The 12732-nt window shown below is 42.7% G+C and overlaps 1 protein-coding gene across 1 annotated transcript; it reads right to left on the bottom strand.

Moving 5' to 3' along the window:
• Window positions 1–9843: 9843 nt before the first annotated feature.
• Window positions 9844–12484, bottom strand: LOC129853548 (ubiquitin-like protein 4A-A). Its single transcript, XM_055919705.1, has 4 exons — window positions 12307–12484; window positions 11753–11858; window positions 10825–11027; window positions 9844–10496 (listed from the first exon to the last, which is right to left on the bottom strand). Exons 1-4 carry the CDS (start codon window positions 12352–12354, stop codon window positions 10389–10391), a joined length of 465 nt encoding a protein of 154 aa, XP_055775680.1. The 5' UTR covers window positions 12355–12484; the 3' UTR covers window positions 9844–10388.
• Between the last annotated feature and the right edge of the window lie 248 nt (window positions 12485–12732).

Below are 12732 nucleotides of genomic sequence, written 5' to 3'. Positions count from 1 at the left end.
TCTTTATTTCTACATTGTAGAATAATGGTGAAAACATCAAAAGGATGAAATAATGGAATGGAATCATGTAGTATGGAATCATGTAGTAACCAAAAGTGTTAAATAAATCAAAATATATTTTATATTTGAGATTCTTCAAAGTAGCCACCCTTTGCCTTGGTGACAGCTTTGCACACTTTTGGAATTCTCTCAACCAGTTTCATGAGGAATGCTTTTCCAACAGGGAGTTTCCACATATGCTGAGCACTTGTTGGCTGCTTTCCCTTCACTCTGCAGTCCAACTCATCCCAAACCATCTCATTTGGTTTAAGGTCAGCTGATTGTGGAGGCCAGGTCATCTGATGCAGCACTGCAATCCTTCTTGGTCAAATAGCCCTTACACAGCCTGGAGGTGTGTTGGGTCATTGTCCTGTTAAAAAATAAATAATAGACCCACTAAGCTCAAACCAGATGGGATGGTGTATCGCTGCAGAATGCTGTGGTAGCCGTGCTGGTTAAGAGTGCCTTGAATTCTAAATAAATCACTGACAGTGTCACCAGCAAAGCACCCCCCATACCATCGCACCTACTCCTCCATGCTTCACGGTGGGGACCACGCATACGAAGATCATCCGTTCACCTACTCTGCGTCTCATAAAGACACGGCGGTTGGAACCAAAAATCTAATCAGACCAAAGGACAGATTTCCACCGGTCTAATGTCCATTGCTCGTGTTTCTTTGCTCAAACAAGTTCTTATTGGTGTCCTTTAGTAGTTGTTTCTTTGCAGCAATTCGACCATGAAGGCCTGATTCACGTAGTCTCCTCTGAACAGTTGATGTTGAGATGTGTCTGTTACTTGAACTCTGTGAAGCATTTATTTGGACTGCAATTTCTGAGGCTGGTAACTCCTAATGAACTTATCCTCTGCAGCAGAGGTAACTCTGGATCTTTCTTTCCTGTGGTGGTCCTCATGAGAGGCAGTTTCATCATAGCACTTGATGCTTTTTGTGAATGCACTTGAAGAAACTTTTTAAGTTCTTGAAATGTTCAGCATTGACTGACCTTCATGTCTTAAAGTAATGATGGACTATTGTTTCTCTTTGCTTATTTGAGCTGTTCTTGCCATAATATGGACTTGGTCTTTTACCAAATAGGGCTATCTTCTGTATAACACCCCTACATTGTCACAACACAACTGATTGGCTCAAATGTTTTAAGAAGGAAAAAAATTCCACAAATGAACCCAACAAGGCACACTTGGTAGATGAAATGCCTTCCAGGTGACTACCTCATGAATGTGGTTGAGAGAATGCCAAGAGTGTGCAAAGCTGTCAAGGCAAAGGGTAGAGAATCTTAACACATTGAAGAATCTCAAATCTCAAATATATTTAGATTTGTTTTAAAAGAAAATGGTTACTACATGATTCCAAATGTGTTATTTCATAGTTTTGATGTCTTCACTATTATTCTACAATGTAGAAAATAGTAAAAATAAAGAAAAACCTTGGAATGAGTAGGTGTCCAAACTTTTGACTGGTACTGTAGCTCTAAGTATAAGTTAGTGCAAGCAAACGAGCTGCGATGAGGTAGGCCTATTCGTTCATCACTTTCTAAATGGACAGCGACAAATTGATAGATGTTAGTTCAGATAGATTTAGCAAGATGTTGAGGCCTTAACTTTACTCTTTTTTTAAGACACCACACAGAGAAAGAGAGCGATGCAGAGTCAGCGGTTAGCCTACCATTTGAAATATTTTATTATGTGGTCTAAAAAGAAAGGAAATTCCACTTTTATAGACAATATACCGACGCACAGACAACGCATTGCGCAAACAAAACAACCCTCGCCATATCAACTGGAATTACAGGGGTCTATTACTGAACCTTTTGTTGAAAGACAATATTTGAATGGGAAGAGACTGTCAAACATGGTTACAGACCCAACAACACTATATAGTATCCCCTCCCCGTGGAAAAAAGCACAAGCTAATTATAATACAAATAGTAAGCAAAACAATGAAATGCACCATTCTAACATTGCATAAAATGATGAATGAGATGGACCTATATAAGCAATATAACAATGGAGGTGTACAAACGATGGCATAAGGGAACGATGAGCGGTTGAGAGGCAAGCTGTAATTTCGATTAAGACATCAGCAAGCTGAGGCGGACGAGCCTAGTGTATATGCCTATTCGTTGGGCACTTTTCAAATGGACAGCGACAGAATTCAGAACATGGGCCGTTCTTACAGTATTCTCTCAGTACACCAAGTCAGAACCGCAGGATAAATAACGGGGGCACATAAGCAGACAATGAAAGCTCTTACAATATTCGATGATTACATTTCTCTAACAGCTATAGGCTACATGTGCACCACCAAGTCAGAAGAGTAGGCTAAGTTCTGAGGGGGAGAGGATTTGTAGCTCAATTGGTAGAGTATGGCACTTGTAACGGCAGGGTAGTGGGTTTGATTCCCGGGACCACCCATATATTGAGATGGACCAAATTCTTAGGGTGAGACACATAGGCTACTAACAGCTTACACTTAGTATTACTTTCTTAGCTAGAGTATACATATCTCCCTGGCATATTACATCACTTATGCAGCAGCATACAATATATATTTTTGGACTCACTGTTGTTGTCCTGTGCTCACTTGTACAGGAAGATGGCATGGCGGTCCTTCTTGTAGGCAAACTTGTGACACAGCCCTGCAGTGCTGTCTCACAATTGCCACTCAATTTAATGTGAGCTGTAATTTAGGCAAGCACATACCTATTCTCCTTTGTATGTTGGTTGTGAAGGTCAGGGCTTGTCTATATGCGGTGTCTAGCTGAGCCACAATTTCCCCCAGTAATCCCAGTTTAAAGGCCCTGAACAGCCATTCTGAAAAGTACTTTTTCTCTCATGGCTAACTATCAGGAAGTTTGAAAAGACAGGCTGAGTGGCCCGGAAGCTTATATTAATGAGTTCGGCTTGACTGACGGCTCTTTCAAACGCCTATGTCAAGCAACTTGGATGCACTCAAAGAAAGAGACCAAGTTTGTATTCTGCTGTATTAACTCAAGTAATTTTTGCTCAAAGCTGACCTGTTTTGCATACCCTACCCTACCATGAGACATCCATGTCTTCATCACTGGAAAAGATAAATGGTTGAGTTTGACATCATTAACAAATAGGGTTTTCAAACTATTAAAACATTTCTTGAATAAAACATTAAATTAAATTGTTTACATTATTTTACCTTTAACGTCTATCTAAAAACATGAACGCTTTTGCATATGTTGTAGCTTAGACCCTATTTGACATAACCTGAGGTATTTGTGTTGTGCCTGCCATCGGTTGAGAGACAGCATACTCTTGAATACAGTGTGGGTCTCATTTCAATCATAGACTGTACATATCCCTTCAGACTATTGCAATTTAGCTGGTACATCATTTACAGTTTCACTTCCAATTACTACCATAACGATGGCTGCCAGTCAACCCACAATTGGAAATGTGAATGTATATTTGATTATTTATTTATTATTTCAAAAGGTTTTCTTTGTAAGATTGACAGTATAATTTAAAACTACTAATATTCCCATTCAAATCAAAATGTTCTGATGTGTGGACCTCCAAACATGATTGCGCTACCTTTTAAATTTTTATTCCCATTTGAGTACATTTATCAGCCAAAACATGTCAACCAATGGCGGGCACAACACAAACACCTCAGATTATGTAAAATAGGGTTTAAGCTAAAATATATGTGGAAGTTATAGTTTACACGGTTTTTAGATACATTTTGGGGAAATTATAGAATAGTTTGACAACCCTGATTGTAAGCTTTTAAATTATATCAAACTCAACAGTTAATATTTTCCAGTGATGAAGGAATAGATGTCTCATTGGTGGGGTATCTAAAATGGGTCAACTTTGAGCACATCTCTCCCCTAAATGTTTTGGCATCCAGGTCCAAAAAGTTACTTTCTGACCACTTCTACCATGTATGGAAAGTTTCATTCAAATCAAAGGGGTGCGGTTAAAAAGGGATTGAAATTAAATGGAACAACCCTACAACTAAACATTTTAGACTGTGCTTACACAGGCAGCCCAATTCTGATCCATTTGCCCAATTATTGCCAAAAGTCCAAAGAACAATAATTGGGCAAAAGGTTCAAATTGGGCTGTTTGTGTAAACACAGCCTAAGTCATTCCTTTCTCTATTATGTAACATGGTCCCTTTGGTTGTCTCGAGATGCATGTAGTGGTGAGTTTACAGTTGCTGCGAATTTCATCCTTTTTTTTTTTTACGAGATCTGGGACACCGCACGGCAGGAGAAATTCCAGTTGTTGGGAGTTGCTTTCTATAAAGGTGCAAACTGTTGTGTCCTTGTGTACGATATTACCGCTCCCAACACCTTCAAACTCTTGAAAGCTGGTGAGATGAGTACCTAATTCAAGTCAGCCGTCGTGACCCAGAGAACTTCCCCTTCGTTGTGCTCGGCCACAAAATTGACTTGGAGAACAGTCAGGTCTGTGCATTTGCCCAGATGTGTGAATTATGTGAAGTTGTGCCATGCTGCATAGTTACCTCAGTTTTTGGTTTGCTGTGTGAAATGTCATTTGTAAATATTATACTATTGACCAGGTGATAACCAATCAAGCCCGGGCATGGTGTACAAGTAAGATCAGTACACCTCCTTCGAGACAAGTCCGAAGTAGGCCAATGTTGATCAAGCCTTCCAGACTATTTGCCTAAATGCTCTCAAACAGGTAGCCATATGCTGATTGAATTTAGATGTTAAACTAATGACAACTTTCACACTCGAAGAACAATTGATTGATACAGATAGCAACATGCATTCACAAAGCTTTTTTTCTCTCCATTTCTAGGAATCAGAAGTAGAGACTTATGATTCCCAGATCAGACTGAGGGATGACACACCAGCCTCCTCCAGTGATGGCTGCAGCTGCTGAAGGGAGGAAAAAGGATGAATATACACAATGTTTGATTGAGGGGGGTGGGACTACAAACATGTACATTCCTACCATTTATATGTCTTCCCATATGTGAGATATCAGATGAAAAATGCAAATCTCCCTGTTTTTCTCTTTGAAGTTTTTCCCCCCTCAGTTACATCAATTTCAGTCTTTTCACCAAGAGAACTGGCTTGTATTTGATACTCATCAGTCATGCCATAACGTATGTTATGTCACGGAGACATCCAATGCAGATTCTCCCTTATCAACGTGCCTTCCATTTTGGTTGTTTTCTGTGCTAGCTCACTGTGTTTGTCATGGCAGTCATAACTACCATTCTTCCTCAAAAGAACTTGGTGTCACATTGTCATTCTCACTTATCTGCACTACTATTGTATTTACTATTAAAGTAGGTTAATACTTACGTACAGCATAATTGCATGAACAATAGAGAATTGGAAGACAGTTTTGAGCTGCTGATTTGAGTGTAGAAATGGGACTCAAGTGTGACAGTAGGTGGGAGAAAGGAGACAACGCTCACTAGGAAATCCATTATGATCAGCAATTTGTGCTGTATCTCTCTAATATGGACAATGCAGTCAGAGGGAAATTCTTGTTATCAAGTCACATTGATTATACAAAACTGGACATCTTATTAGATGCGAGTTGAAATAGCTTTTCCCAGCTAAGATTGTTCAATATGCAGGCCAATATGCAACCTGCTACCATAGATAAGGCAGAACGTCTCTCTCACACACAGACCTTATGTTTTGATATTTTTTAAACCATCCATGTACAGTGGGGAGAACAAGTATTGGATACACTGCCGATTTTACAAAGCATGTAGAGGTCTGTAATTTTTATCATAAGTACACTTCAACTGTGAGAGACGGAATCTAAAACAAAAATCCAGAAGATCACATTGTATGATTTTTAAGTAATTAATTTGCATTTTATTGCATGACATAAGTATTTGATACATCAGAAAAGCAGAACTTAATATTTGGTACAGAAACCTTTGTTTACAATTACGGAGATCATACGTTTCCTGTAGTTCTTGACCAGGTTTGCACACACTGCAGCAGGGATTTTGGCCCACTCCTCCATACAGACCTTCTCCAGATCCTTCAGGTTTCGGGGCTGTCGCTGGGCAATACGGACTTTCAGCTCCCTCCAAAGATTTTCTATTGGGTTTAGATGCTGTTCTTCCACTAACCTCATTGCAACTCCCCTCCAAGTCTCCGACCACTACCTTGTATCCTTTTCCCTCTCGCTCTCATCCAACACTTCCCACACTGCCCCTACTCGGATGGTATCGCGCCGTCCCAACCTTCGCTCTCTCTCCCCCGCTACTCTCTCCTCTTCCATCCTATCATCTCTTCCCTCTGCTCAAACCTTCTCCAACCTATCTCCTGATTCTGCCTCCTCAACCCTCCTCTCCTCCCTTTCTGCATCCTTTGACTCTCTATGTCCCCTATCCTCCAGGCCGGCTCGCTCCTCCCCTCCCGCTCCGTGGCTCGACGACTCATTGCGAGCTCACAGAACAGGGCTCCGGGCAGCCGAGCGGAAATGGAGGAAAACTCACCTCCCTGCGGACCTGGCATCCTTTCACTCCCTCCTCTCTACATTTTCCTCTTCTGTCTCTGCTGCTAAAGCCAATTTCTACCACTCTAAATTCCAAGCATCTGCCTCTAACCCTAGGAAGCTCTTTGCCACCTTCTCCTCCCTCCTGAATCCTCCTCCCCCCTCCTCCCTCTCTGCAGACGACTTCGTCAACCATTTCGAAAAGAAGGTCGACGACATCCGATCCTCGTTTGCTAAGTCAAACGACACCGCTGGTTCTGCTCACACTGCCCTACCCTGTGCTCTGACCTCTTTCTCCCCTCTCTCTCCAGATGAAATCTTGCGTCTTGTGACGGCCGGCCGCCCAACAACCTGCCCGCTTGACCCTATCCCCTCCTCTCTTCTCCAGATAATTTCCGGAGACCTTCTCCCTTACCTCACCTCGCTCATCAACTCATCCTTGACCGCTGGCTACGTCCCTTCCGTCTTCAAGAGAGCGAGAGTTGCACCCCTTCTGAAAAAACCTACAGACCAGTATCCCTTCTTTCTTTTCTCTCCAAAACTCTTGAACGTGCCGTCCTTGGCCAGCTCTCCTGCTAGCTCTCTCAGAATGAACTTCTTGATCCAAATCAGTCAGGTTTCAAGACTAGTCATTCAACTGAGACTGCTCTTCTCTGTATCACGGAGGCGCTCCGCACTGCTAAAGCTAACTCTCTCTCCTCTGCTCTCATCCTTCTAGACCTATCGGCTGCCTTCGATACTGTGAACCATCAGATCCTCCTCTCCACCCTCTCCGAGTTGGGCATCTCCGGCGCGGCCCACGCTTGGATTGCGTCCTACCTGACAGGTCGCTCCTACCAGGTGGCGTGGCGAGAATCTGTCTCCTCACCACGCGCTCTCACCACTGGTGTCCCCCAGGGCTCTGTTCTAGGCCCTCTCCTATTCTCGCTATACACCAAGTCACTTGGCTCTGTCATAACCTCACATGGTCTCTCCTATCATTGCTATGCAGACGACACACAATTAATCTTCTCCTTTCCCCCTTCTGATGACCAGGTGGCGAATCGCATCTCTGCATGTCTGGCAGACATATCAGTGTGGATGACGAATCACCACCTCAAGCTGAACCTCGGCAAGACGGAGCTGCTCTTCCTCCCGGGGAAGGACTGCCCGTTCCATGATCTCGCCATCACGGTTGACAACTCCATTGTGTCCTCCTCCCAGAGCGCTAAGAACCTTGGCGTGATCCTGGACAACACCCTGTCATTCTCAGGTCCTAATCCAGGCACTTGTCATCTCCCGTCTGGATTACTGCAACTCGCTGTTGGCTGGGCTCCCTGCCTGTGCCATTAAACCCCTACAACTCATCCAGAACGCCGCAGCCCGTCTGGTGTTCAACCTTCCCAAGTTCTCTCACGTCACCCCGCTCCTCCGCTCTCTCCACTGGCTTCCAGTTGAAGCTCGCATCCGCTACAAGACCATGGTGCTCACCTACGGAGCTGTGAGGGGAACGGCACCTCAGTACCTTCAGGCTCTGATCAGGCCCTACACCCAAACAAGGGCACTGCGTTCATCCACCTCTGGCCTGCTCGCCTCCCTACCACTGAGGAGGTACAGTTCCCGCTCAGCCCAGTCAAAACTGTTCGCTGCTCTGGCACCCCAATGGTGGAACAAACTCCCTCACGACGCCAGGACAGCGGAGTCAATCACCACCTTCCGAGAACACCTGAAACCCCACCTCTTTAAGGAATACCTAGGATGGGATAAAGCAATCCTTCTGACACCCCCCCATAGAAAAATTTAGATGCAATATTGTAAAGTGGCTGTTCCACTGGAGGTCATAAGGTGAATGCACCAATTTGTAAGTCGCTCTGGATAAGAGCGTCTGCTAAATGACTTAAATGTAAATGTAAATGTTTAGGTCTGGAGACTGGCTAGGCCACTCCAGGAACTTGAGATGCTTCTTACATAGCCACTCCTTAGTTGCCCTGGCTGTGCGTTTCAGGTCGTTGTCATGCTGGAAGACCCAGCCACGACCCATCTTCAATGCTCTCACTGAGGGAAGGAGGTTGTTGGCCAAGATCTCGCGATACATGGCCCCATCCATCCTCCCCTCAATACGGTGCAGTCGGCCTGTCCCCTTTGCAGAAAAGCATCCCCAAAGAATGATGTTTCCACCTCCATGCTTCACGGTTGGGATGGTGTTCTTGGGGTTGTACTCATCCTTCTTCTTCCTCCAAACACGGCGAGTGGAGTTCAGACCAAAAAGCTCTATTTTTGTCTCATCAGACCACATGACCTTCTCCCATCCCTCTGGATCATCCAGATGGTCATTGGCAAACTTCAGACGGCCCTGAACATGCGGTGGCTTGAGCAGGGGGACCTTGCGTGCGCTGCAAGATTTTAATCCATGACGGCGTAGTGTGTTTCTAATGGTTTTCTTTGAGACTGTGGTCCCAGCTCTCTTCAGGTCATTGACCAGGTCCTGCCGTGTAGTTCTGGGCTGATCCCTCACCTTCCGATCATTGATGCCCAACAAGGTGAGATCTTGCATGGAGCCCCTGACCGAGGGTGATTGACCGTCATCTTGAACTTCTTCCATTTTCTAATAATTGCGCCAACAGTTGTTGCCTTCTCACCAAGTTGCTTGCCTATTGTCCTGTAGCCCATCCCAGCCTTGTGCAGGTCTACAATTTTATCCATGATGTCCTTACACAGCTCTCTGGTCTTGGCCATTGTGAAGAGGTTGGAGTCTGTTTGATTGAGTGTGTGGACAGGTGTCTTTTATACAAGTAACGAGTTCAAACAAGTGCAGTTAATACAGGTAATGAGTGGAGAACAGGAGGGCTTCTTAAAGAAAAACTAACAGGTCTGTGAGAGCCGGAATTCTTACTGGTTGGTAGGTGTTCAAATACTTATGTCATGCCATAAAATGCAAATTAATTACTTAAAAATCATACATGTGGTTTTCTGGATTTTTGTTTTAGATTCCGTCTCTCACAGTTGAAGTGTACCTATGATAAAAATTACAGACCTCTACATGCTTTGTAAGTAGGAAAACCTACAGAATCGGCAGTGTATCAAATACTTGTTCTCCCCACTGTATATATACACAAACACAACCATATGCAGGTCCTCATCAAGTCTATATACAAAATGTATAAGGTTGTAAGTAGAAGTTAAATACCCCTATATATTTTATTAAATTGTTAAATAACTTCCTGACAAAGTTGAATAAAAAGGTGAAATTATGACAGCACTATTTGAGGTAGATTGTGCTTTCTTTCATACTAGGGCTAGGCCTATTGAGTTGTACTGTATTTGGAATTTAGGGAAAAACAGTAACTTTCTTTTTTAATGCTTGTATAAACACAATATTTACAAATCATACAATGGCTGCAAATGGCTGAACAGACAGGCACCACTCACCTTCTTACAGATAGTTTACAGAAAACATACCATCATTCATTTCAAACACATTGCTTATAAATAAGAACTTCCATAATTACTCAGTGTCCTCTTGTAGTGTGATGTAGCAGCCACAGATAACTTTAGACCAACAGTCAAAAGGGATTGGCTCTCATTTCAGTCTTGATTTGATCAAGTGAAAATATCCTATTAATTGAACTGGAATGACTGAAGAAAACAAAGAAAATAATCATTAAGCCAGGCTGTAATCTGGAAGCTTTGCAATAAGACTATAGTCAACAGTTCATTTTATCCCTGTACAATTAAACCTATATAAGGCTGACACTGGGGATTCTCAGCATGAAGTCAATTTACACTGCAGTTCCCCTGCCATAATCTGTCAAAATTGACCCACCGCTCCTCTGGGAATCGCCAGAATACTGTCATGTCAGATAGGTAGGCCCTCAATCCATGTACGATGTGTCCATACCCTCACTGTCTGGGTGAAGCAGTCGCCCGGCCAGGCGTTCAATGTCATCCAGGCTGAGTTGCCGAAGTGAACGTTCATAATCCTTAAAAGAGAAAGCAGTGTTAATCAATAGCTAGAGAAATATAAAATAATTCATACAGTACAAAAGTAGTTGTAACTACACAGTCTCAGGTGAGAACATTCAGTGAATTATGTACTTCAGCGAAAGTACAGAGGTATGTTTTTAAACACTTCATTGGTAATTATTATAGCGTAGAAACAGCATTCAATGGGTGTGCATGCAAAGCATCTTATATACTCCGAAATCAGTATAATGTATTTCCTGAGTGTTTTGTTTTTGTTGGTGAGCATGATAAGACCTATGGATATGGACCAACAGCTGCCTACTCTTGTTAATGGAAATACTGTACCTTGACAAGCTGTTCTTGCACTTTAGCTGCATCTGCAGGGCTGAAGTGCTTCGCCAGGACAGTGGACAGAGTCTGCCACACCCCACCAACAGCACTGCTACTGCTAGCCATCCCAGTCACACCACTCCTCTCCCCCGCAGGACGAACCACCAAATTTAACTTGGCCTCTGGCCCAATGGAATAATCACTCAATCGGTGTTCATCTGAAAGGAAAATTGACAAAGAGATGTATAGCTTTGTAATATACATTGAGCATACAAAACATTAAGAACACCTGCTCTTTCCATGACAGACTGACCAGGTGAAAGTTATAATCCCTTCTTAAATCCACTTCAAATCAGTGTAGATGAAGGGGAGGAGACAGATTAAATAATTTTTAAGCCTTGAGACATGGATTGTGTATGTCTGGCATTCAGAGGGTGAATGGGCAAGACCAGGTGTAATGGTGCAGACATTTTGTGTCAAGAACTGGTTGTCATCAAGGTGGCTTGCTGCTGGATTTTTCACACAACAGTTTCCTGCATATACCAAGAATGGTCCACCACCCAAAGGACATCCATCCAATTTGACACAACTGTGGGAAGCATTGGCGTCAACATGGGCCAGCATCCCTGTGGACGCTTTCGACACCTTGTCAAGTCCAGGCCCTGACGAATTGAGGCTGCTCTGAGGGAATAAGTGGGGCGTGCAACTCAATATTAGGAAGGTGTTCCTAAAGTTTGGTATACTCAATGTATGTACAGGTATGGATGTTACAAAGAGTATTCAAACATACAGCGGGTCAATGTGTAGCTTGGTAGATTCAGTGACTTGACATCATCATACACAGTTGTCTACAATACCCCAGCTATGTATGATTGTCATATGGCAGAGTCTAGTAAACTGGACTTTTCCGTTAACAACTAGCTACGGTAGTTGGTGTAGGTACCTGCAAGGGCTTTCCCTTTGTAAAGCAATCGCTGCTGATTTGCAGGTATATTCAGACGTTCAGACACCAGTTCTTTCACAGTGGATACTTTTTCATCTTCTGTGACCTGAAATTGTGACAGATTAAACAACTGACATTTAATATTCGTGAATATATTGATGAGCTACTGCACAATTTATATAATTGAACAAGTCTTCCTGACTTGAACGCGCACTAACGCCCTGAACCAAAACTACAACGTTAGCTAGCTATCTTCACTACTAGTAAGAACAAGAAAGCTACAGTAACTAGTTAACTAGCTGACACTGCATTTGTAGCCAGCTAGCTATCATTTCATTAAGTTACAGCCCTGCTGTGAACAACATATCTATCAAGACACTCTGTAGCTAACGTTAGCTAGTTACATTTTTAAAAATACAAATTTCTTTAAAAATGCTAACTAGCTAGTTTCCTAACTGTAACCTGTACTGAAGCCCGTGATGCAGGAAAACAACATTTTCAGCTAAGCTAGCCAAACATAGCCACCGGCTTGGGCTGACTTTTGCTCTGCTTACCTGTACGTTGCACTCCTTTCCTTGAAGTGGTTTTACAGTTAAAATCATTGTATTGACTGTTTAATTAAGAACGATTCGACGTTATTATATCAGGTTTGTTGTTTCTTCAAACAGGCCGAACCTTATCAACAATCCATGTTCTAGTTACTTCCCTACTGCTTTTACTACTCAATATCTGCGTGCTGCCCCCTATTGTGTGGAGTATGTTCGACCGGTCACTTATGGGGCTGGAGAAATGTTACTCTCAAATTCATAGATGGAACCATTGGTGCAAGGATCATTTGTGCATGATGATATATATATATATATATTTTAAATGTCATCATGATAATTTTGTTATCGAGAGCATTACACACATGTAATATTATTATTTATGTTATCGAGAGCATTACACAACTGTAATAGTATTTCTTCATAACATTAGGT

The sequence above is a fragment of the Salvelinus fontinalis genome, chromosome 4 (assembly GCF_029448725.1).
Source record: "Salvelinus fontinalis isolate EN_2023a chromosome 4, ASM2944872v1, whole genome shotgun sequence".
NCBI classification, from domain to species: domain Eukaryota; kingdom Metazoa; phylum Chordata; class Actinopteri; order Salmoniformes; family Salmonidae; genus Salvelinus; species Salvelinus fontinalis.
This window is presented reverse-complemented; position numbering and strand designations above follow the sequence as displayed.